General features: G+C 33.9%; 3 protein-coding genes across 6 annotated transcripts in view; 1 reads left to right on the forward strand and 2 right to left on the reverse strand.

Moving 5' to 3' along the window:
- LOC116775730 (dynein regulatory complex protein 8) lies at positions 1 to 14,995 on the forward strand. 2 transcript variants are annotated; one of them, XM_032668705.2, is made up of 7 exons: positions 1 to 136; positions 321 to 434; positions 510 to 633; positions 1,059 to 1,185; positions 1,536 to 1,619; positions 14,325 to 14,466; positions 14,850 to 14,946. In XM_032668705.2, exons 1-6 carry the CDS (start codon positions 112 to 114, stop codon positions 14,442 to 14,444), a joined length of 594 nt encoding a protein of 197 aa, XP_032524596.1. In that variant the 5' UTR covers positions 1 to 111; the 3' UTR covers positions 14,445 to 14,466; positions 14,850 to 14,946. The 2 variants fall into 2 exon arrangements, with proteins under 2 accessions (XP_032524596.1, XP_032524597.1); XM_032668706.2 differs by lacking the exon at positions 14,325 to 14,466 and having other exon boundaries at positions 14,850 to 14,995.
- On the reverse strand, positions 7,528 to 14,155 carry LOC133319737 (uncharacterized). The gene is made up of 8 exons (XM_061525141.1): positions 13,945 to 14,155; positions 13,339 to 13,419; positions 11,657 to 12,494; positions 11,028 to 11,101; positions 10,579 to 10,854; positions 9,612 to 9,857; positions 9,038 to 9,206; positions 7,528 to 8,436 (listed from the first exon to the last, which is right to left on the reverse strand). Exons 1-8 carry the CDS (start codon positions 14,008 to 14,010, stop codon positions 7,655 to 7,657), a joined length of 2,532 nt encoding a protein of 843 aa, XP_061381125.1. The 5' UTR covers positions 14,011 to 14,155; the 3' UTR covers positions 7,528 to 7,654.
- LOC116775729 (zinc finger CCCH domain-containing protein 13-like) overlaps positions 14,849 to 25,424 on the reverse strand; it is a 16,247-nt gene continuing 5,671 nt past the window's right edge. For 2 of the 3 annotated variants that reach the window (XM_061525139.1, XM_032668703.2), the window contains exons 10-13: positions 20,635 to 21,985; positions 20,264 to 20,323; positions 20,164 to 20,187; positions 18,500 to 20,066 (exon numbers count right to left, since the gene is read on the reverse strand). In XM_061525139.1, the coding sequence (XP_061381123.1) occupies positions 18,586 to 20,066; positions 20,164 to 20,187; positions 20,264 to 20,323; positions 20,635 to 21,985 (2,916 nt within the window). In that variant the 3' untranslated portion in view covers positions 18,500 to 18,585. Of the gene's footprint in view, positions 15,615 to 16,010; positions 16,177 to 16,259; positions 16,320 to 16,391; positions 16,485 to 16,629; positions 16,734 to 17,103; positions 17,377 to 18,499; positions 20,067 to 20,163; positions 20,188 to 20,263; positions 20,324 to 20,634; positions 21,986 to 25,424 lie in introns of those variants that run through there. The other variant, XM_061525140.1, reaches the window with a different exon arrangement.

Consider the following 25,424-nt stretch of genomic DNA (forward strand, 5'->3'; position numbering starts at 1 on the left):
GGTTGCTAAGCAATTGACAAAATGTTTATCCTTTCAATATTTCTAGTCACTTTAATGTATTAGGTTAATTTTATGGTATTAAATTGAATTTCATATATTTTGCATATCAAAATGGCCCGAAAAGAGGAACCAAAAAGTAAGATTAACAAAATTATGATTGTTTATAATTCGTCAAAATCAGGACACATTTAATAAAAGTATATTTTGTCATTTAATTTTATGAAGTGTTTATATAATATAGTTTTATATACAGTAACGAGTCTTAATCTCTAAATTATATATCATTTAACTATTTATTAAAGGAATATATTTTATTTTAGTTCTACCTAATAATGAGCTTGAAAAGAAAATAATAGAGGCTTTCGAAGTTTTTGATCATTCTGGGAAACAAGTGGTTGACGTTCGAGAAGTCGGTACTATCTTGCGATCTCTAGGTATTGAAATAAAAAAACTGTAATTTACATAAATTCTTTTTTTTTTGTACAATAAGAAGAAAATGATTTTTTTAGGATGTTGTCCTACGGAAGCTGAAGTTCAAGAAGTAATCCTGGCCACTGAAAACAAAGAAGCTACCGGAAACGTTCCACTTATAAATTTTCTTCCCTATATGTGCAAGGCTATAACTGATCACAGGTAGCTATTCATTTTAACTCCTATTCATTTAATGAAACCTAAAATTTTGTGTTCGTTTAAATAAAACTAATATTTTGAGATTGCTACGCGTTACTTTATTATTTTTTAAACTGCATACTCCCGACGTTTCGGTTACTTTGCAGCAACCGTTATCACGGACAAACGAGATGGGAAAACATAATTATCTCTAAGATTTTTGCGTTTAGTCATTTAAATGAAACTAAGTTTTTCGGATACTACGCGCTTTATTATTTTTTAATTATATAATCCCGACGTTTCGGTTCATTTACATAACCGTGACTCATTCATCTCGTCCGCCCGTATTCATTTTTTTTTACTTTACAAAACAACAACCCGCACTATATTTAAATACAATAACCACCTATACTTTTTTTTTATTTAATATATTTCATATTCATAAAAAGGTTTTATCCAGCGAGCGCTGAGGTTTTGCTAGCAGCGTTCCGTTATTTCGACAAAGAAGGACAAGGTTTTATAACTAAAGAGAGGTTTTCACAACTCATGCTTGAGGAAGGGGAGCCATTTACTCAGGTATACAAAATAAATTACTTATAAATTAATTGAGGCTAACAATGGATTTTTTATTAATTTGCGATTCCGACAATAGCCTAAAATATGGGCTTGTGTTTTTTCCCGATGATTACTTTTAACAACAATTTCAAGTATTCAATCATTAAATAAACTTTCTTATATTTACAAAATCAATAATACTAATTTGACAAGTGACTGTCAAATGTAAAGTTCAATATTAGTCAAAGAAAATATTAAAAAAATACCGTTAGAGTCGTTCGGATAACTTGTTGATTTACCGGTAATTCTATCCCTATTATGATATCAATAGTATATTCATCTCACTACAACCATATTATTTCTTCTTTTAGGAAGAATTTGACGAGATGATTCAAGTGGCACTAGATCCTGTCACGGATACTATAACTTACGAGTATTATATTAATCAACTTATGGTAAGAATATTCAGACTTCATATGAAGTTTAAAAACATAATGATTACTAAGATTTTCGCATATAATCGTTTCAATAAAACTATTTTTTCGGGTACCACGCGCTTTTATAATTATTTTACTACATAATCCCAACTTTCGATTCGTTTACAGTAACCGTAACTCTTTCACTTTGTCCGCTCGCGATCACGGTTGCTGTAAAGTAACCGAAACGTAAGGATTATGTAATCAAAAAATAATAAAAGCTCATAGTATCCGAAAACCTTTGTTTTAAGTTTAATAATTTTTTTTTATTTAAGAGTTTTTTATACATAATAGTGACAACGAACAGTCTATATCACTATTAATCCATTATAATCTGTGCTACAATTTATTGTTTTAAAAAGATGATCTGTTATTGATACCTTGATGGAAAAGAAATAAAAATTGTTATAAAAAGTCTTATTTTGAAATATTCTAAAGGAATATTCTTTTATCTTGATGAATGTCAATATTTATAAACAATTTTTTTCTCGAAGATTTTTATAATATCCTACAAATTTTATATTATGCGTTCCGTTTGACGTCCCAAGTCCATTATGAGAGTACATCGCTGTCTTCGCCTCGCTTGGTCGCTAGATGTCGCTACTAATGGTCGGTATCGGATTACCGACCACCCTTCATGTCACTTCCAGTCCGGACCGTATTCTAACTTTTAAATACAAGCCACCCATTTTGTTTATTGTTGCATCGTTTTTCGAGCCGAGCACTTGGTCGTTACGAAAAACTGTGAAAAGTCATATTAATTGTCGCGATTTTTAAATTTTATTTAAATACCCTTCGAAATAAAAGTGAAAATAAAATGAGTGATCGGGAGGATATCGTGCCTAGTGAAAAGAAGAGTTCAACTGAAGGTAGATCTTCGGAATGCCTTTCGGATCATGACGAGCCACCAAGGAAACGCCAAAGGAGAGCTAGTCTGCAGGATCTAGAGGAAAGGTTTGACATATTGTCACAGCAGTTGGTGAGTCATTTAAATAATGTTTTAACGGCAAAGTTTGCTCCAGCTTCGAATAATGTATCTGCAAACGTGCAAGTACCCTTATTTAATAACACAAATAAGTCGGTATTGTCGGTCAATGACCAATTTTTATGTCCTCCGAAATTAGATGCGGGTAGTATTGTAAATTTGAACGTGGAGATTTGACTCACTTGACTGGAAAGCGGTTCGTTATACAGACGTTCAGAAAAAAATATGCGGCCTTCCCTGCATTTACTGAACTAAAAGTAAATGAGGATCTGCGACGTTTAGAGGATCCTTTTACTCCTTTACGTTGGTTTCAAATGAAACGTAGTTTTGCCGAGTTATCCAATGCATTTTTCGCCCAAAACGAAGCGATAAATTTTGCTTTAAAAATTCTAATTTATTGGTGTGCTTCTACTGACATTCAACTTAACGCGACCATTATTTATGAAAAATTAAACACGTTATTTGGAAAAGATTCCGATTACAACATTGTTCTCACGTCATACTGCAAATAATTTGCGGCAAACGAGCTGAAGTTTTAGAGATGCGTCGGCATGTTTTAGTTAAAAAATTAAAAGATAAATTTATGTAAGAAGACCTTAATAAAATACCTCCTTCTTGCGAATACATATTTGACCCCGGCCAGCTATCAGTATATTTACAAAAAAATGCTGGGGTATATAAATTATAAAAACAAACTTTAACATCTAATCGTTCTCGTCCGAAATAACCCGAGCCTTCGACCTCATCCGCCAATATCAGGTCATTTCAAAGTCGACATAGTAACAATTTTGAAGTCAAAGAAGACGAAGCCAAGGACCGTATAGGATTTCATCCGAAGAACTCCTCAACTACAAAAAAAGGGGGGAGAAAATATAAAGCAGAAGGTGGAAGGCCGGGTAAAAATAAATGACTAAAAGGTTTTTTCAGGCGGTTGTCTGAGATATTTTATAAAAAATTTGGCTTCATTTCAATGCACCCAAATCAATACGCAAAATAATTACTGGTCAAGGGATACCATCCAACAAGCCACCGCCGCTAGTTTTCCCAACTTTAGATGTTTAAATGAAATTTCAAACTCCAACTTTACATTGAATGTCAACCGAGATTCAGAGTTTGATTCGGTTGAAGGTTATGGAACCAGCGCCCCTTACACCATCCTTCATCTCCCCTCTATTCATAATATCGTAGCCTGATGGAAAAAGTCGCACAATTTTCAATCTCAAGGCATTAAACCAGTAACGATTACTTAATAGTTCATCAGGACGGAGATATGTTATGTATGATGATGACTCACAGCTCAGGTACAAGTCGCAATACAATTTCTGACCGATCTGGGTTGGTGGGTCAATACGGAAAAATCGATAACGACCCCAACGAGGTCTATCGATTATTTGGGAGTGGTATAGAACACCAATTTCAACACCAAGTTCTTACCCTCGGACAAAGTACAACGAATTCGTCAAATATTGCGTGCGAGACTCGTGGCCGGTACTTGGAACCTAAAACAGGCACAGCGCCTATTAGGTCATCCGTAATTTGCAACCTCCATCACCCACAGGGGAAGATTGCACTGCCGGTTATTACAGTTACACAGCAACAAGCTCAGGAAGTGTCTACAAACCCAGATTCAGTTCTCGGAAGAGGTACGTACCGAACTGATTTGGTGGATGGAAAATATCTGTAGACAGTCACCAATTCATCCCAAAAGAATGTCGACGAACCACGTCATCACCGACGCGTCAAACATTCAATGGGGAGCCCTTGTAAACAACGAATTCATAAAAGACGCATGGGAACATCATCTGACAAATTGGCATTGCAATCCGAAAGAAATGTCTGCAGTGCTAACCGCGATATCAGTCAAAGCGATGGAGCTTCGAAACTCGACAGTGATTCTTCAGAACGACAACAAAACGGACGTGACGTACATAAAAAACGAAGGCGGAACACGATCACGTCAATTATTAGAATTGACCCGACAACTGTTGAATCTGGTAGACCACTTCAACATTGTTCTTAGCCCGCACCACTTACCAGGTCTCCTGAACACCGAAGCCGACCGCCTGTCTCGAAACCGCGCGGCCGTCGAGTGGCATATCAGAGACAAGGAAACTTAGAGGTTATTCAACCTGTGGGGCACACCCGATTTAGATCTCTTTGCTTCCCAGACGGCACATGTCGTAGCAAACTAATGTTCTCTAGACTTGTCAGACGCAAACGCCTACTTTCACGACGCTTTCAGCAAATCGTGGCATTACAGACTTTCATGGCTGTTCCCGCCACCCAGCTTAATACCCAGGGTCCTGGATCGTCTCAATTCAGCCTCAGATTCATCCTAATAGCTCCCAATTGGAAGAACCAGCAAAAGTCGGAAAGTTACATCTGGAGGCCTGGCTGATTTTGGGTGGGATGATTTAACAGAGACATGGACACCACAAGAGAAACAGTTATTGTCATCGTGCTGGAGGCAGTCAACCATAAAGACTTATGCCCCAATTTGGCGTAGATGGGTAAAATTTTGTCAAGAAAAAGCATTAATTTTCGTTTACCAAAACCAGCAAATGTAGCAAGGTATTTATGTAGCAAGCTTATATATTTTTAAACCATGGTCTTTCCTACCGAACCATTCTTGTGCATAAATCAGTCATTGCATCCGTTTGCGAAACGATATCCGATATTAAGGTTTCTACAAATCCTAAAGTAAGACACATACTCAAAGCTATTTCGTTGACAAAACCTAAGCCCCCTCAGCTTCCAGTTTTAGATGCCAGGATATTGATCAGATCTTTAAAAAGGTACAATATAAATTTAAATAGTTTGTATCAGGTACCCAGACATGTAGCAGCTATATTATTATTATTATTATCTTCTGGTCGTAGAGTAGATGATCTTACTCTTTTGCATGTGGATAAACGACACTTTATAGATAATATAAATTCGATAACCTTGCATCCTGTTTTCGGTTCTAAGACGGACTCTTCTTCGTACCAACAATCTAGCTGGACATTTTTATCCTCACCAGACAGGAGCATTGATGCAGTATATTGGTTACGTACATTAGTAAATCTGACTTGGAATACCCGAGGAAATATAACAAATTTATTCTTAGCGACTAGGAAAAGGAGAAGGCCAGCGACTGTAGCAATGATTGGTGGTTGGATAAAGAAACTTCTGGCTGAAGCTGGTATTCAGACACCAGCTGGAAGTTGTAGATGAGCAGTCTCTTCTTTGAATTGGATAGAAAATTGCCCTATTAATGACATTTTAGCCAAAGCTAATTGGCAGCACGAATGTACCTTTAGAAAATTTTATCTAAAAAACAGAGATGATTTACATCCGGATATTTCGTCAGAAAAGTCTCTATCTTAATATTTTCAGCCTGATTCATAATTGATTTATGTAATAATTAAGTCATAATTTAAAATATATTTTTAATCACATTATATATATGTATATATATATATATATATTAAAATGTAACAATGTGATATATATATATATATATATATATATATATATATATATATATATATAAACAAGCCACCAGGAGATAACAAACAAACTCCCATAATGGACTTCGGACGTCAAACGGAACGCATAATATAAAAATTTTACCTTTACAATAAAATTGTATTTTTTTGTTTTTACAATAAAATTGTATTTGTATTATGCTTCCAAAGACGTCCGAAGTTCCAGTAATTTCTTCCTGGTGCTATATCATTATGAGCCTAACAATGAAGAAATTGGTGGCTTGTATTTAAAAGTTAGAATACGGTCCGGACTGGAAGTGACATGAAGGGTGGTCGGTAATCCGATACCGACCATTATTATGTACGGAAATCTAATTTTTTTATATTCAAAAACGTTCGTGAAAATATTTAAATAACAAAATAACAAAATCACAAACGTTTTCAGTTTTTTTAAATAGTCTCATCCAGATAATATTCGGTATTATATAAATGCGAAACCGATTGTAAATAACGAGCTGTTTAGTTTGCGATACCGTTTACAAAAGCTAAGATCTATCAAAACTATATTACGCAAGACAACACATAAAAACGTAGTTTTACAAGCTGCAATATTAGTATAGTGTCAATAGTATTTGATAGAGTAATCTTTAAACCATTTACTTAATATTCTTGCCGTATTTATTTATATTGTTGTGACGTCATCTTTGTCAACTATGTACGTAACACACTCCCAACGACATGTAGAAAGCAGGTTACACGAACTTTTTTTTTATTATTGAGAAATTTCTTACTGCTATCAATTTTAAATTACATTATAAATAAATAATTTGAAGATTTAAGTGTTTCTTTAATATAAACTTTATTAACAGTACTTACAGGTCACAATTGATTTCCCTCGTGCGTTCGAGCGACACGCACTCCCTCTCGCTCTCTCTTTCTACTCCCTCTCCCCGGGAGCGTTAAACGTTTAACGCGACCTTGTCGGAAGTCGCATAAGAAGTTTTACTTCAATAAAAACTATTTCTAGAATTTTAAGCAAAACTTTTATGTTAACTATTGCGAAACTTTTATATTAAAACGTATCTGTTATGGACTTCACTTTAACATTTTTACTTTGAAATGGTTTAATGAATAAGGTTGTTGTATATGATTACTGAAGATAGAGTAATTTTTTTGTTTCTAGGTATATTAACTGTAATCTGACATCTAGAACAGAAAAAGTACCGAGTCATCCAGTTTATAAAAGGAATTATTAATTAATTTTTATGTAAAAAATTTTACTCGACCCGTCACTTTCATTAGACTGGATTTGAATTAGATTTACTTTAAAATCAAACTTGGACAACATCTAAAGCCTTAATTATTCAGCCTAACATGTACATCTACGAATTATTTAAAATAACTCCAGTTTGTTTTATCGAAACAAAAATAGTAAAATAGAGAAAATGTTTTATTGAAATAAAAGCGAACATATAGTTAACTCATTAAATATTCACTTGTGACAAAATCCATCGTTGGGTATAAGTTAACGTGAAATTAGTTAAAATCATTGTAAATATTCAGGGATTATTCTGCGCTAGTTTGCTAGCTCTCCTTGTCGTGACCGTGGACGGCGTCCTGGCTAGCCTCGACGAAAACCTGGTCGGTGTAGATCGTCCGGGAACTTTGCTTTTTAATTCTTCGTTTTTATTATTTTCCACATTCAATACATTTGTATCATCTGTGCCACTGCGTTTAGTGCTCATGTCTTTCTCTTCATCTATAGTGTCAGCTGTTCCTGATCCGGTTGTCTCCGTACAAGCGGTTTCCATTTCAGTATTATCTTTTTCATCAATTTTTTCAACATTCTGTTCGCCGATATTTGATTTCTCTGTCAGGTCTTCGCGCGTCACGTCAGCGTTGTCTGTACATTCAACTTTATCAGCCGCCGGTTTGTCATCACCACAATCATTTTCATCGTCAGCTTTACGGTTATGATCAGAGATGTCATCATTAACTTTGTCTTCAACATTATTATCATCGACTTCATCACTCGCACGCGTCTTATCGGTAACTTCAGCAGATTTTTCTATAGAAACATCGTCGTTTTCGTTTAAGTTATCAGATTTTGAACAATCCTCTTCGTCAGCCTGCCTGATAGATGACAGCAAACTATTTATTTGATTGTCCAAATCGTTTGATATGAAGCTGTCATCCAGAGCTTCGTTATAAGACGAGTTCACGGTTTCCTCCTTCTTGTCCGATGTATTTTGTGATTCACATTTCTTTTCAGTCGAACTCTGATTCACTGCCTTGTTAGAAACCACTTGTTCGCTGGCCTTTATAATGAGTGTGGCATCACCTGTTCAATATTTAACCCCGTTCAATATGTACTGAACCCTATTTTATGTATAATTAATCATATATATCAGTTAGTACTTTATAGTTCTTTGTTAGTGCCATTAATATATTCATATTAGGTCAAGAAATGTAACTTAGAAGGTGATTTAATAGACATACATCAAAGTTCTAAGTGAAATGTCTATGGAAAGTAACAGTAAGGAATTTTATATAAGAATTAAATACAAAATAATATCTTGAGCTAAATGCAGATACAAATATTTTATTGGTAGAGCCCAGCTGATGTCAAATAAATACAGCTCAAACATGGGCTGGCTCGACCGGGGAAGTTCCACCCTGTCACAAAAGACTGCGTTTCGTCCGATAAGTGAGAGGCGGTTGCCCCTTACCTGTTCCCACCCTTTCCCTTTCCTGTCATTTCCTCATTCCCACCCCTGCCTTTTCCTCAACAACTAAGGTTGGCAAAGCATCAATAAAAACTATGTTGGGAATGTCCATGGGCAACGGTCGCTGCCATCAAGTAGGCAGTTTGCTCGTTTGCCAACTTATATATATATATACACACACACATACATGTATACTATTAATAAACACTGTCTTACCAATAACCGTTTCATTGGAGGCCAATATCCTGTTATAGTCATCTTTATTTGTGAATGATAATACGAGCAAATTGTTGATAGTCTTATGTTTCTTGATGGAATTGGTGTTGAACTGGTTCAGGAACTCGCAGATCTCAGCTCGCGCTGGTAGTTTGGGACGCCCTACAAGCTGGAAAAAAATTAAAAATATTCAAGTGATATTTTTAGACCAAATTTCGGCTTAGTAGGTTGTAAAAAAATAATCATTTGTTTTTCATAGTAATCAGACGCGCTGGTATTTGGTAATCAATAAAAATGAATAAAAAATTTAATGTATCTATATAATATTAAGGTACCCGCATTTTATCTAATGCATATAAATATTTTTTTGTTTCCGTCTGCCCTGATTAATCTATGTAACAGCTGGACCGATTTTGATGTGACTCGAATTGATAGATTGCGTGTTAAATAAAGAAGCATCTTAGTCCAAGTTAGTTTATTATAAAATATTTATTTATTAGTAAGTAATAAAATGTGACCGGTGGGAGAGAGCTGGTAATTAATGAATATCTTATTACTAAATATGTACATTTACCTTAACATAATATATGCCATCGTTTGTAGTTGTTCCTGTCGTATTTGTTGTTTTATCAATAGCAGTATCTCTAGACGGCTCTACAGATTTATTTTCATTTTTCTCAGCGTCTTCTGTGATTCCATCATCATTTCCTTTTTGCTGGACAGATTCGTCTGTTGTGTTACCCTTTTTCTTCATTTCGGTCATAACCATAGCCTTTGCACCGATGAAGTCTCTGTCGTGATACAGTATGTTTAAAATCATCTGAAATTTTCAGTAATTTGTTAATTATATTACTATTTGTTGAAGTGAAAATTCTTATGCGACGTTTCGTTAAACGTTTTACGTTCCTGGAGGAGGGGGGAGGGGTATAGAACAGTAGGAGCGAGCGAGAGGGAGGGAAGCGGGAGGGAATGCGAGGCGCTTGAACGCATGCAGGCGATCAATTATCACTTATAAGTAATGTTAATAAAGTTTGTCTCAAAGAAACACAAAAAATTCTTTAAAAATCAATTTCTACCCCTTCCTGTTTTCATTACAAAATTCCACTTCTTGAACGCGGAGGGACTCAACACGCAATATTTTTTTTTCATATGTCTTCTAACAAAATATATGACGAATTAGGTATAAAATTTTTATTTTCAATGCCATCGGACATGCCCGTGACTATGTCCGGGTGGACGTTGGTGTTTGGCTCAGAGAAAAATAAAAATCGATATATAAAGCAACCGGTAGCGACATCTATAGTCTGTATCTAAACTTATTTCTCAAAATTACTTCATACTAAACACAACTGCTATGACGTGTCCATGCCTTATTCTGATGTAAAATCTATATTTCTGTAAAGTTTCACCCAAATCATAAGCACTTTGTGTGCAAGGGCAAAAAACATCCGACCTAAGAAAATTTTACATATATATATGTATATTTAATTTTGTTAATAATATTATATAAATGTCATTATATACCAACAAAAATGACTCACATCCTTGAACTTAGGCAGGACCTTGGGCAGTCTCTGCTCAATCAATCTATCCATGAAGTCGATGTAATGCTTAGCCTTGTCGATCCTGCCTCCCAATGCCTTAACGAGTTCGTTATCATCGGGTACGCTTTCAAAGAAATTGTTCAGGATATGCTGCAAGTTGACCTTCTCGCTGTAATCATCTGTGTCATTGGTGTTAGCAGATTTGTCCGGTTCAGGCAATTTGTTGATACTCTCTATGATCTCTTTGTCTTTGTTCTCATAGAATGATTCCAACTGTAATATACGATAATCTATTAAGACAATAACAAATTAATAGAAATTTCGCTAAATATGGACCATATTTTAAGTATGAAAATATTTTTCTGGCTACAAAAATTATATAATAGTTATAGTTTTAGTTGTTGCGGTAATTTTACAAGCATTCCGATGAATATTTTCATACTTACATTAGAGAACAGATCATCCAATTTGTTGCTGAGGATACGAGTCATGTTCTTCCTGAAGAAGTCCTGGGGATCGTCTAAAAAACAATATTAAATGTAGGAAAAATGTTTCGTATGTAATTTATCGTCTTGCCATAAAAGGCACCCTGTATAAATATGTCGAAACAAGAACATTGAAGACAAAAATATCAGAACAAGAAAAATATGTGCTACATAGACAACAAATAAATTTCCATGCCATAAAACCAAATTTATGACGGCGAGATCGGTCCGGAAAAGGAGGATAAAACGTTTCTGAAGGTGGATTATTTTTTGGATATTTTTTTTTTTTTCATAGCTAACATCACAATTCGTCCGTATAAATAAGTTTGATGCAAAATTCAATTAAATGCCAGGCATTGAATTTGAATTTTGCGTATATAATGTGAAAATGTAAGCTGTCAACAAAATGAAGACAAAAAGGCTTAGTGAGGACGAGGGAAATCTTTGTAAGATAAAAAACATGAGGAAACCATAGATAATACAGTCGACCAAACACGATCTGAGACAGATTAAAAATAATATTGACAGGCATCGCATCGTTGACAAAGAGCTTTGTATGCAATGCGATGTATCATTATATAAATAGCTACCTGATTCAATGAGATGCGTAACACTCAGGTTCTTACTGCTGTAGGCTTGGGCCTCTTTGACAGTTTTTATTATATCGAGGTCGGTTTCCTTTGGATACGCCCCGCGGTAGTTGTCCAGGATGTCATTTATGGTGCCAACGGCTTTACCCATCATGACATCCCTGATACGAGAACGTATCGTACGTTTGACGATGCGTTGGATGTAATGCGTAGCGAAATACTCCGAAACATCGGGATCGCTGCTTAGCTCTAGGCGTAACTCTTTCAGAATCGAACCCAACGCAAGCTCAAGTCGCCCCTTCATTTGCAATGACGGCTGTTTATCAGGATGCAAGATGTGATCGTCATTCCTAGGCTCTAAAGATTTCATGGTCTCCGAAACTAAATTCTTAGCTTCGTTTGCTTGGTGGTTGACGATCTTAACGTTCTGTGCCCTGGCTTTGGGCTGGTTGTCTTTTTTTGGTCTGGATTTCGTTATCTTTGAGGGTTGGAAATCCCTTCGGTTCGGGTTTTCGCGTTTCAGACGCTGGCTGATGCCAGGCTTCACGGACATGAGGGGTACGGGTGAGAAAGAGCTTTTGGGGGGTTGGAAAGCTTTCCGTTGCCCTTGTACCGAGTCATTCTGCCATGGATTCACGGCCCGAGGGGCATTGAAACGTTTCGGGGGATTGGGGGCTTGCCAATTTGATTGGTTCTGACGCTTCAGGTTGTTACGGAAATTACGAGTGCCGCCTTGAGCTTCATATAGGTTAGAGAAGTTGGCTACATCAACTTGCTGGGGTTGAAACTGAATGTGTTCGTGCCTAAACGAGCTAGAGGGCTGCTCGTAATTCTGCCTCTGAAAATTAATCCAAAATCGTTAAATTAGTTACAGCGCCAATTAAAGCTCAATAGTTGATACTAAATTACAGTGTTGTCATTCCATACGAAATAAAAAAAACACTGTAAAATGTACCATCAAATGTGTAACGTCTCAAAAGAGGTTTTATTATGATGATTTCGATTTCTTCTTGGAATAATATAAGTTTTGGCATTTATACGACTCACGAGCTACATTATATTAATTGTAATTTACATACTTATAGGTGACAAAGTTATATGGGCAAAATTTTAATGTAAAAAAATGCATGGACATTTTTGTTACAATATAAAACATACTAAATAATGCCCACGAAATTGTACCTGTTGTATTTGTACTTGGACACAGTGAAAAATAATATACGATTAAAAAAAAATAATACTTGAAGCAACTGGCGACACCAGTTATAAAAAATACAACTTTTATGCTGTGTTCCATAGCGAGCTATACAGATTTATATCAATTGTATTTAAAATCTATCACTGGAAAATTTTATTAAAATCCATTCAATATTTTTTTTATGAAAAGCAACAGACATCCTCATTAAAATTTACATTTGTAATATATAAAGCTATATATACATTACATGTAACAGGTATAAAGACTCCGAAAAACATAAATGAACATTAAGCAAATGCATTGTGCAATTTAATGAGAAAAAAAAAACAGTACTGTTTAAAATTGGAACAACAAATGTTTATGGGATTGTACTAGCTTTTATTACCAATATCAGTCAATACTGAATAATCATATATATTTATATATAGAGAAAAATATTTTTTTATTCTTAATAATAATGCTTTGTAATAATGTATGAACTCACCGCTATCCTAGAGATCATATTTTGTTCTTGTTGTAAGATCTCTCGCTTGCGCTTTAAAAGTTCCAACTCTATGTCCAAATCCTTAAATAATCAAACATAATTACTAAACCAGCCAAATAAGATCAAGAAATTTCCTATCAATTGTAAAGGACAATATGTAAGTTATATTAGATGTATGATACTCACTATATACATGTTTTTTTGGATCATTGAAGTTAAGGACACATAGAAAATACATGTGTGCTTATACTTGAGCATTTAGATTTATATAGAATGAGAAAAAATTTATAATATAGTACTAAAGGGAAAGATTGGGGCTGAAATCTATAAGTGAAAATTTAGAATTCAAAGCTGTTGTTTGATACAAAGAAAACATTACAAACAGTTAAAACACAAAAACAAGTAAAGGGGGAATAGATTTTAAAGCGTATTAATTTTAATTAATATGTTACTATACTATAAGCGTTCCGTTGGATAATTGTATAGTAATAATGACGTTCCATTATATTTAAATAAATATATACTGAACTGTAAAGGCTTGAGTAATTACAATACTATAATATAATAATAAAACAATAAGTAAAAAAAACATTTTGAAAAGCTTACACGTAAATGATCGGTCATGAGCGGACCGTTGTTTTGTTTGATACCGAAGTCTCTGTTACGTCTCATATTGCAAACAATTAAAATAATTCACAGTAATATTTTTAAATATATATCCTTAAAATAAATTCAACAGATTAAAACTTAATCAATCAGTTCATTAAAATTAAGTCAAATAAAAATGCACCGAACAATCAATTAAATCATTTAGCACGTAACTGTCAAAACTCTTAACAGCTAAATAACAAATAGTATCACAGACAAGAAACAGAGTATAGTCAAAGTTAATAATTTTTTTTTTCTGATTAATTCGAACTTTTTATTTATAGAACGTTGTATACAATTTTTAAATATTTTAATAGTTATTTATCAATAAAAATCAGGTCGCTAGCAAAGAAACATATAATATAGCAGATGAAATAGAGAAAGAAAGATTAAGAATTGAAGCAGCGGCTCCCAAAAAGAGAAGAGCTTCGTCTTTGTTACGAGCAGCCCAAAACTAAAAAAATACCCTATTAGTTTTTGGTAACTTCTTGAATATTGTTAGAAAATCAATTATGTAGCCATTTATGTTTGTAGATTTTAATATTACTAATCATTTATATTTCAGGTGTTTTTTACTTTTAAAGTATTCGTTCACAATATAGTTTGTATTTGTCTTAATATATTTTATTAGACTAGTGGCACCTCCAAACGAGGTTGTAATCAAGTATTAATAATAATAATATTTGTATTGGTAGTGTTAGATCAATAGAAGCAAGTAAACAATTTTGTCAAAACAATATATATAATATATATATATTTAAACGACAAATATTTATATATATATATATATTTATATACAAATATTTATTTATATATATATATATATATATATGTATATAACATGAGGTTTGTCTTTTTTACAGGTGGAAGATGAGGCTATCGAAATCGAAAGTAATAGAAAATAATTCAAAATTTCATGCTATAAGAATACACTCAATGTATGATTCTGATACTCACAAAACATTTGTTAAATTGAATATCATATATATATTTGTATTTAACGAGATCAATAAAAACTCATGTCAAAATGTAAATTAATTTATTGTTTTATTTAAGAACATGTCTAAAAATTTCAATATACATATAAGTCAAAATTTTAAAACAAATTCAAACTAGAGGACAACAGAAAAGGTGAGACAGATCGCAGAGGGTGAGTCAAACAAAATTATTATTCAAATAACATTTTTATTATTACCAAAGTTATTCGCGATCTGACCCACTGCATTCATCCAGAACGACACCCCCGGATATTAATGCCAGTATCTCCTCGTCGGCCATCTCTTCATTCATTTCCGGATCCATTTCTTGAACTTCTTCGTACATGTCTTCATAATTCATGAAGTTATTATTCTTGCTGTCAATATGTTTATTTTCTTTAGATTTTATTACCTGTGCCGGTTCGTCTGCTGTACTTTCTTTATCAGGTGTTGGTTTGTTCTGACCAATTTCTTCATCAAATTTTTCAGTCTCACAACTCTCTATACTTGATGAATTTTTGTTTTTTACTTTATCTGTGGTATCTTCGTTGAAATAGTTTTCATATTCCGTCGTATCGTTGTAGACTGTGTTAAGATTTTTCGGACATTTCTTGAACTTGTAGCAAGGGCTCACTGTTATTTTTGCGCTACCTGTTTATAAAAAAAATTAAAGTTTCAAATATTTTTATTTTGCCTTCTAAATGATCCCAATTTAGTTTGCTCCGACGGTGAGTAACCACATTTGAATGACTCTTTTCATAATTCTCTTTGTATGTTAATATGCGCAAAATATATATTAATTTACATGCTAGTGGGTTGTCTTTGGACATAAAAGTTACAGTGTGCATGTAGCCTTTATCATAATTCAGATCATGACACATCTGTGTATCTATGTAATTAGATTCAAAGAAATTTACATGTCTTTTTAATTAACGAAAACTTCTTACTGAAAAAGAATTCCAAGATTCTAAAAAATTTATATATATATATATATTCGCGAATAAGAATGTCATGGTCTACCTAAAAAAGTCCAGTTGAATAACTTACCGCATTTTATGTTCTTGGCTTTACAAATTCTATCAAAGTCAGCGATCGCATCCAGCTTGGCGGCGAACGTGTTTGTCTCAGGGTCGATGCGTTTGAACCTAGTGATGTTGTAGCTTTTCAGGAATTTCGATAGGAAGCCATTTTCTGGACGACAGGAGAATTGTATCTGCGGGAAACATTGAAGGCGTTATTTGCATCATAACAGATCTTGGACCGAGCGAACAAAATATTTTGAAATATATGACATACCTTCACAAACAAGGGGTTGTGGACATTAAGCAGTCGTTTGGTGACATTAAGACCGAGAACCTTAAAACAAACAAAAAATGATTACCAAAATTTACTACGGCAGGCTATGTGAGATTTTTTCATATGACTTACATTCTTTAGCTCAACGAAAGCATCATTTTTCAACCTTTCCGCAATGAATTTCTCCATGTCAGTTGTTGTTAGGTTGGGTAAAGCCTTCCAAATCTGAAAAATAATTTTGAATTTAACATTAGTATAAAAAGTCTTCTGCTATTAACATTTTTACTGATATATATATACCATAATCCAGTTATATGTTAAGGAAAATACATCATAAGGCAGACAAATAAAATATTTTTATATTAAATACCTGTGTCAGAATATCTTGTAATTCATCTTCTAGGATAGTGGACATTAGCGTGTTTAATTTGAACTGTCCTTTAACAGCCTCATCAGACACATCTCCCTCAGAGACTAACAAAACAAGAAAATCAAATAAATATTATATATATATATATAAACTTCAAATTTCATAAATAACAAAACCATGAAGTAAAGTAAAAAAAAAAAACACTAACAAATTTTTGTACAAAGAATTCACTAAAATATTTTCCAGTATTTTATTATTTATTTTGACCATTATTCTAACAAAAACCTGACGCGCGTTAGATTCGAAGATTAAAATAAAATCAACCTTCTATTAAATTATCTAAGTTCAATATCAAAATTCTAAGTTCACTTAAACCAAAAAAAAACACTATGAAACTTATAGGAGAAATAGTATTGGTATCTTAAAATCATAAATTTAGGTTAAAATTACTTCATGTAGTTAAAATGATCTAACCTTGTGAATTTTCTTTTGACTCCGTTATCTCAGTAACGGTTTTAAACTCCTGCTTGGTTATTTGGTTCACAGCTTTTACTTTAACTTCTTTCTTAACAGCGACAGGTCCCTTTATAAATACTTTCTTAACTGATGGTTCTTTCTTGATTTCTTTATTCATCATAGCCGTCCCCTTTAAACCGTCTTCGTTTTTTGTGACCGGAGCCATTCGCCGTTTATTTTCTGGCATCTGTTTTAACTTCAACTTGGTGTTTCCAAATTCTTTCCGTCGCTCTGCAACAATTAATTATGCGAAATCTTAACTGAAACTGTAAAAGAAATGGAAATGGGGGTAAAAAAGGGTTTTTTAAAAATCCTAAATGGATATTATCATAGAAATATTAACAAAAAAGAAGAATGCCACAGGTACGAATTATGAGTCGTGAAAACGCTGAGTACAAGTAAATTTTCACCTGTAATCTTATAAAAAGCTGTCAAATTGTTAAAGAACCTATAACATAAAATGCCCAAAAAAGATAGTTATAAAATCCGTTACCGTACACTACATAAAAAATCATCGTAGCCACAGGCGATTAGAGTTTTAACCACGTTGCTTTATCTCCAACCAAATCTGAAAATTAATTGTCTTTCCTAATCATATGTTATTGCGAAACCAGAATTTCTTACATCCCACCGACATCCCTAAGTTTTTTATCACACGCAATTGAAGGCACCTCCGAGCAATAAGTCACAAATAGAATTATCTCCGAATTAATGACTCAAAACTTACCACATATTTTTCTGACTGCTTACTCTCTAGCCGCCATCTTCTCGACAGATACTGTAAAATGACCACTTATAAAACTAAAACACTGAAATTCTTACCCGTTTCCTGACACCTCTGGTTCCATTATCTTCATTTTTCAGCAATTTTTACGCCTTAATCCATTACAGATTCCTGAAATGTTCTGACTCAAGCAAACTGAAAATTTTACATCATTAGGACAGGAATTCGTTTTATGATAAATATCAACGATATTTCATAAATAATGAGAAAAATACTTATCCCACGTTTTTCGTATTATTATGTCATACACAAATACAGTGACGATTTCATGTAATGTAATGTATTTTTATAATTAAGATTTTTTTAATTGAAATACATCTACGTAACATACTCAATTTTTTAAATTATTGTCTGCTTTCGTTTTGTAAAAGTTTCAATGACAATAACATTTATATTTATTAGAAGCCAGGTAAAGAAAAAAAAATCTGATGTTAAAACGAAACGCTCAATTGTTCGTTTATAACTTTTCCAGTCGTTGTAATTATTTTTTTTGGTAAAAGTAAACATTGACCATTGTGATGTTTATAAGATAGAAAATCATTCATGATAATTTAAAAAAGACGATGAATATTTGACTTTTAATCTTTATTGTATCAAATTCAAGCTGAGTCCAGTTCGAGAGAAAATATTACGAGAAACAAAGAGACCTTCCCAAACTAATCTAAACATACGATGCTCTCTTCTGAATCCGACGCTAGATCCATGTTGTGAACGTCATAGGAGTCAATGAGTTCGTCTTTATATTGCCTAATCATTTCTTCCAAACGGTCTTGAGAAAACTGCGACTCAACTTTAAAGGTCTTAATATGGCCCTCAGCCACATAATCGAGCTGGTAGTGAATTTTAGACAAAGTCTCAACGGATTCCAAATCCATGTCGACTTCAAGCCCCACCTTTCCTTCCCTTCTTGAGATTATAACGTTCAGGTTTTTCCACATATTAAAATTTATACCCTTCACTCCTTGGTTACTCTGACGCAGACGTTCAAAAGCTAAAGCCGGTTTGAGATTGTAATAGTTCGGCATAACAATATTCATTCGAAAAAATTTTCCTTTTATATCATCGGCTCCTACAATGACTACAGGTTGTCGATTAATCCTTGGTATATCTAAAGAGACCAACCATTTTCTGGATTCTTCATTTTCTGGTAAAATACCAAAATAACCGGGCTGGCAAAATCCGTATTTCTCAAAATCGGTTCTACTTCTGCCTTCTAGCTCGTGGTATTTAAATAATTTAAACAAGATTATATCCTTTATTTTCCTCGCCATCCCCAAATTGAATGGTTTGTTGCCTTTCAGTGCAAATTTAATAATTCTTGGATCCTGCCCAAGAGACGGCATAGGACAGGAGGCTGGAGTAAGGGGTATCTCTATGGATGGTTCATTTAAACCAGCATCGAAAGCGTTCTTATCTATCGCAACAGCTTTAAAAAAAACGTTAACTTTCTGTAATTCATAACTCAACAACATTTTGTGTTTCTCCAAAGCACGTGCGGACGAGGGCGGCATATCCACATATATCCGTGTGCCGTTAGCCGTGATGATCCTCTTTATAAACTTCCACTTACCTATATTGACACCTTCCAATTTCCTGTTCTGTAACTTAAGTTTGGTCAGCGGATCGAATTTGCGATGCCTAGAATGACCTGGTAACCATATAGCAGCACGTTCATACCACAACTCCTCCGAAGTGTAAACTAACACCTTGAATACAGTGAAGTCACTGAAATCTAGGTTCAAAAGCCAATCCTTTGAGCGCTGATCGCGCGTAAAGACTTCATGACGATGTGTATTGCGCTGATTGCTGAGAGTGAAGTCCGGCGCCCAACCTTGGGATGTTTCTGTAACCTCAACCAGCTGCTTAATCAAAAAACTCTTCAATTGATCAATCTCATATTCCGAGATAGTCTGAAAATTATCCTTGCACAGATATAAAGTGTGGCCATCACTTTCGTCCTCCTCTTTTATATTAGACGTGTCAGGGTACGCTGTTATTACTGGATATTGTGTAGAAATAGGGACCATGATGGGAGTATTTAATAATAAACCCGACGCAGCCATCTGCGTTAATGTTGGATCGACCATGACGTTTCCTGGTATAATACTACCTAATTGACCATAATTCCAATCTGAAACTGACATTATAGACTGAAAATCTCAAGAAATACATAGCGATGTGACTAAACTTAAATAAGATCATAGAAAATCTTAAGTTCAGACTAAAATACTTACTAGTTGGCTTATTCACGCAGACATCTGTTAAACAACATCAACAATATTGTTAATTCGTAGACCAAAAAACGCTACATTTTGTAAAAAGATAAAGTTTTACCTGTATCTAAGGTTAAGTCTGCTGAGCGCCTGGACACTTTAGCAGGTATCCCCGAATTATCTGAAAAATATATACAATCAATTTATAAAGACAAATTAAAAATTTCTATATAATGAATAACGTGTTGCATTCCTTTTAGATATTATGTTTATTCAAATTAATTATGTTAGTTTCGTTTTATTTACTTTAGAAATTTTATACTGCAACAACAATTTAAAATTAAACGTATTAATGGTTAATATAATTTTAAATGGATATAATTTAAGGTAACGTTTTGCGCCTTGTGTACAGTCATAGACAAATGGAAACGACGAAGAAGGGAAAAACTGGAAACGCGTCTGGATTTATCAATTACGTCTCAGAATTCTTACCTTGAGCAGATCTTTTTATAGTTTTGAAGTGACTTGGTAAACAAGACATAACATCTTCGAAAATTCTTTCTTCGTCTTTTTGTGTATGCCTAGCATTAAATTTAACTAACATCTCTATAAATGAAACGTCCTTCTCACCGAACATTTCCAATAATATTTTTGCGACAGAGAGCTTTAACTCTTCACTGACTCTTTTTCTAAAATCTGGGGGTATATTTACTGCAAACTGATGAAGTATTTTCTCTGATATTTCGTCAGTGGCTTTGAGTCTCTTTATTTTGATAGCTGCGTTCACACCAAATTTTCTTTCAAAATCTTCAGGATCACGAGATTTTCCAAAATTGCTAGATTTATGTTCATTGGGTCTGTCTAGATTACGGCCACGTCGATTTTCATCGAATGAGTAGTGTGGACGTTCTTCATATTCCCTATCCTCTCGATGACGTTCTTCTTTGAAATGAAAATCTTTATTCATTTCACCTTTCTTATACATCTCAGCTTTTTTTGTAAAATCTACAGCCCGTTTATAAACTTCGTCTATCTCTTTTTGCAATTGTTCCTGTTTATGTAATATTTCTTTCTTTTTTTCTTCTATTCTTCCCGCATATTCTTCACGAGAAAAATCAGGTTTATAGCGAGCGCCATCGCGTTCTGATCGAGAGAGATCTTTCTCATGTCTTTCAGAATATGACTTGCGTTCACCATCATCGCGGCTTAAGGTGCGTCTCCTTTCCGGCTCTTTTCTGCCATATTTACCACCTTTTCGATATCGGTCATCATCCAAAAACCGAGTGTTTTCTTCCGAATTAACTGGAGGAACAGGTTTCCATTTTGAAAGTTCCTTCCTATTTCTCTGCTCTTCAAAATTGCGCCTGTCAGTCTTACTATAATTGTCCGTTTTTTTACACTCCCACACCGGAACCTTCATGACGACATCTCTGTCCGTCAATTTCGATCTCTGCTGATATTCTTGTTCCCCTCCATCTTGTCCAGGCCATGCTGGAGGTGGTGGGGGTTCGCGGCCTTCCGGACTCCTTCGTTTCTCAAGCGCCCAAGCTCTACGAGGCGAACGTGATGATGGTGACTGTCTCCTGTGGCGGCCCGGAGACTTCTCTCTCCTCGGAGATCTTGAATTACGCGATTGTGATCGCTTCTTTTCTTCCTCCATTCTTTGTTGTTCAGAAGCCCTAGGTATATCAAAGTTCTGCATCCTAACTATATCCCTCCTATCCTCGAGGACATTTTTAGGTGAAAACTGTTTTTCCCTATCTTTCCAATCTTTTCTCGGATATTGCACGTCCACTGGGACGTTTGGACGATAACCACCTGAGTACATAGCTGCTTTGGACGCCTGTAAATTGAAATTTTATTTGCAAACAAGAATAATCACAACATTTATAAACATGCTTTACGGATAAAATAATTTAATATAAACAAAAAAAACTATATACTAAAATCTTTTATAAAAAATCCATATAATATGTTTACAACTCATGTTAGATCCGTGATATTAAGCTCGAATTCACTGTATTTTCTTCTTATAATATCAGTTTTTTATTATTGTGTCAATAAGAATCCACTTTCTCATTTATAGTATATTTAGGATAAGTTTTCTTAAAGTAAATAATCTCTAAGGCTTTAACAAGCTGTCTGAATTCTGCTATACTCAAACTTCCCAAAGTCACTTCAAGAAATTATTTTCTAGATAAGAGATGTAAGTTCGTAGTAATAAAATTTTCTTGTTTCAAATGACGTTCTTCAGTGTTTCGTTGAAAATTCCTCCTTCACCTCACAATATAAATAAGTTTTGACGTCAAATCTCATTTCTTAAGCAGCAGCCGCACTTCCAAATGTATCTAGCCACTCAGGCCAAAACCGTTAAGTGGAACCCAATAGCCAATGAACCGATAATGTTATTCGAGCCCCCTAGGGTAAGCCAGCATAAGTCATACATAAAATACAGTGGCGTGCACACCATAGATGCAAATAAGCACTGCTTACCCTATCCATATAACAACTAAACCTACATTGTGTAATTCTTACATTCTTTTAATCACATATTACGGAATTCCGTATTCAAACATTTTTGATCCGCCGCTGCTAACTGCTAGCGCCGCTATGCAGCCAGAGCGGCGATAGGCATAACTACTCAGTGCATATTTTCCATACAAATAATCTCAAGGACGATCTACATATCTCATGTTCTATGGAGAAAATGTTTGCATGTGTGTGTTTGCAAAAACTGAGCATGTGTTGTGTTTTAGCGGCAATGCTTCCTTAATCCTATTCTTTTAAAATGTCATAGAAACGGCGTTAATAGTCAAATGAAACGGGACTCTGATTGGTCGGTAAACTGTTCATATTTTTTCGCCATTTTGTTATTATTGAATATTGTAATTTGTGTTTTTAAGCGCAACTGACTAAGTTTTAATTAGCTAAATAGTAAATAGTGAATTTATTTATTAACGAATTATGGAAAATTACAGCTGTGGCTCTGTGCTGGTGATGTGTGTTTATCGAAATTAATTACGAGTCGATTTTCAATATTGTCGTTTGATAATAAAAATTAAAATAATAACAAAGAGAAGGTGTGTGCCCAGTTTAGATTTAACAAAAAAAAAAAATATAATGTTACTCGTTTTAATAAAAAGTATTGTGATAGTTTTAATTAGCTAGCAGGTTGTGTACACACTAATGAGTTATTTTGTTTTCCTTGTTTGTTGTTTTCAAATAATAATAATGAGAATGTTTGGATCTCCACTGGATATCCGATTAAATAACTTTCATAAAGCGGTGATGAACAGATCGTTATCGTTTTAGAGTACTTTCGTGGCTGAGAGGTAGTTGATAGATTTATAAAATATATAGATGTTAGTTCTGATCGGACTGCTGTAACTTTATGCGCGAACATTATCAATGTTTCAATGAAACTAATATTTGCGGATTACTACGGGTATTTAATTATTTTTAAAAACTACATACACCCGACGTTTAGGTTACTTTGCAGCAACCGTGGTCACGGCACACATCTCGACAGCCGGTTAAAAATAACAGTTTCATTTAAATGAATAGTCATGAAAGTATTAGATCTCATTATTATCAATGTTTGAGAGGAGGAAACTATGATGAAAACTTGTATTTTTTTTCCGAACATATTCTTCTTACCCTACCCCAAATCTTTGTGCACGCCTCTGGTAAAATGACTTAAAAATCCTTATTTTCATGAATCGTTGCAAAAAATTCGGGTGCTGCGATTTCTTTGCACTAATTAACAAAATTTCATTTGTTTTTCTTTCAAAATTACAATACTAAAAATATGTTTGTTTTCTTATAATTTTCCCTTTGAAATTAAAAGAGATTTCTCTATGTATTAAATCTTTTTTGCTTCACCATGATGTCCATTTATAAATAATCAAATCAAGCGTATTGGAATGAACAAATCTTTTTCCTTTGTTCGGATATTTTTTTCATTCTGTAGATGAATCAAATCAAACGTTGGATAATGTTTTATATTTAACGATTCAACGCTAAGAGTTGTGGACAAGGTTAAGGTAACCATCGAAGTCTGATGAAGATTTTCCGCCGAACTGTTATCCAGAACAGTCGTTCATGCAACACTGAGCGAGACATAAAATTTCGTTCAGTCATCCTTGACTTTTACTGCTTTCCAAAAGAAACAAACATATGCTTTCAATACTTGGTTATAACAATAAAATTATTATTTCAACTTTTCGAACAAATTTAAATATTTCTATATTATAGTTATTTGTTCAATGAAGGAATTTAAATGTACTGTATCTTCTACTCCATTTATATCAAGCAATTTTATTTCGGCAGCTAACAATAAACGTGTTTAGATTACGATACGCGAACAAAATTAGATTTCATTATATGTGGGTAGAAACAGGATCAGAGTAGCTTTTCTGGAGACATAACGGAAGCAACGCTCGTTAAGTTTGTCTGCTAATTATCTATTGATTTCTTTAATTGCCCTCAATAACACTGATGTTCTTCCAAATAACATCCGTTAAGTTTTCCAAGTGGAGTTTATGTTCCTTTCCAAGTGGAGTTTATGTTCCTTTCCAAGTGTAGTTTATGTTCCTTTCCAAGTGTAGTTTATGTTCCTTTCCAAGTGGAGTTTATGTCTCTCATTAAAACCGTATGAACTAAGCTACAAATTGAACAAAATTTTCTTAGACAATTGTGTAGCTTTGAATTGTTCAAAACAAAACGTAGTATGGAATCATGATGATGTATCTTCTTAAGATGTCAATTATCAGGAACGAAAGCGGCCATTTTAAATAGACCCTTCATCAAAACAACAATATTCGGCAGAAATTGATGATGGAGTCAGAAAAACAATCACGTGGCCTTAACGGTTCAAAATCCAATCACTAGGAACCTCAACTTTTAGTGTGGTTCCATGTTGATCAATAAAATTTTCTTTCTTTTGTCTCCCAGATCAAATTTACTTAAGCCATAAGAGAGTTCTTGATTTTTCAATACAAACACTGCTGACACTCGACGATTTTGTTGTTAAAAACACAAACCAAGATAAATATCTTTTCTATAATATAACGTTAAACAAAAAACTTCTATATAAATCCAAATATTATAACCTGGAACCACTGATTCAGACATCTTTTAATGATAAAACCTTGCTATACGTATGCATAAAAATAAAATAAAAACAATCAACTTATAATTTTAACACATACCAAAAATAAAAACCAAAAAATATATATATAAATTTTACAAATCTGAACAAATTACACATCAAAATCAGACTT

Source organism: Danaus plexippus, chromosome 27 (assembly GCF_018135715.1).
Source record: "Danaus plexippus chromosome 27, MEX_DaPlex, whole genome shotgun sequence".
Classification (NCBI taxonomy): Eukaryota; Metazoa; Arthropoda; class Insecta; order Lepidoptera; family Nymphalidae; genus Danaus; species Danaus plexippus.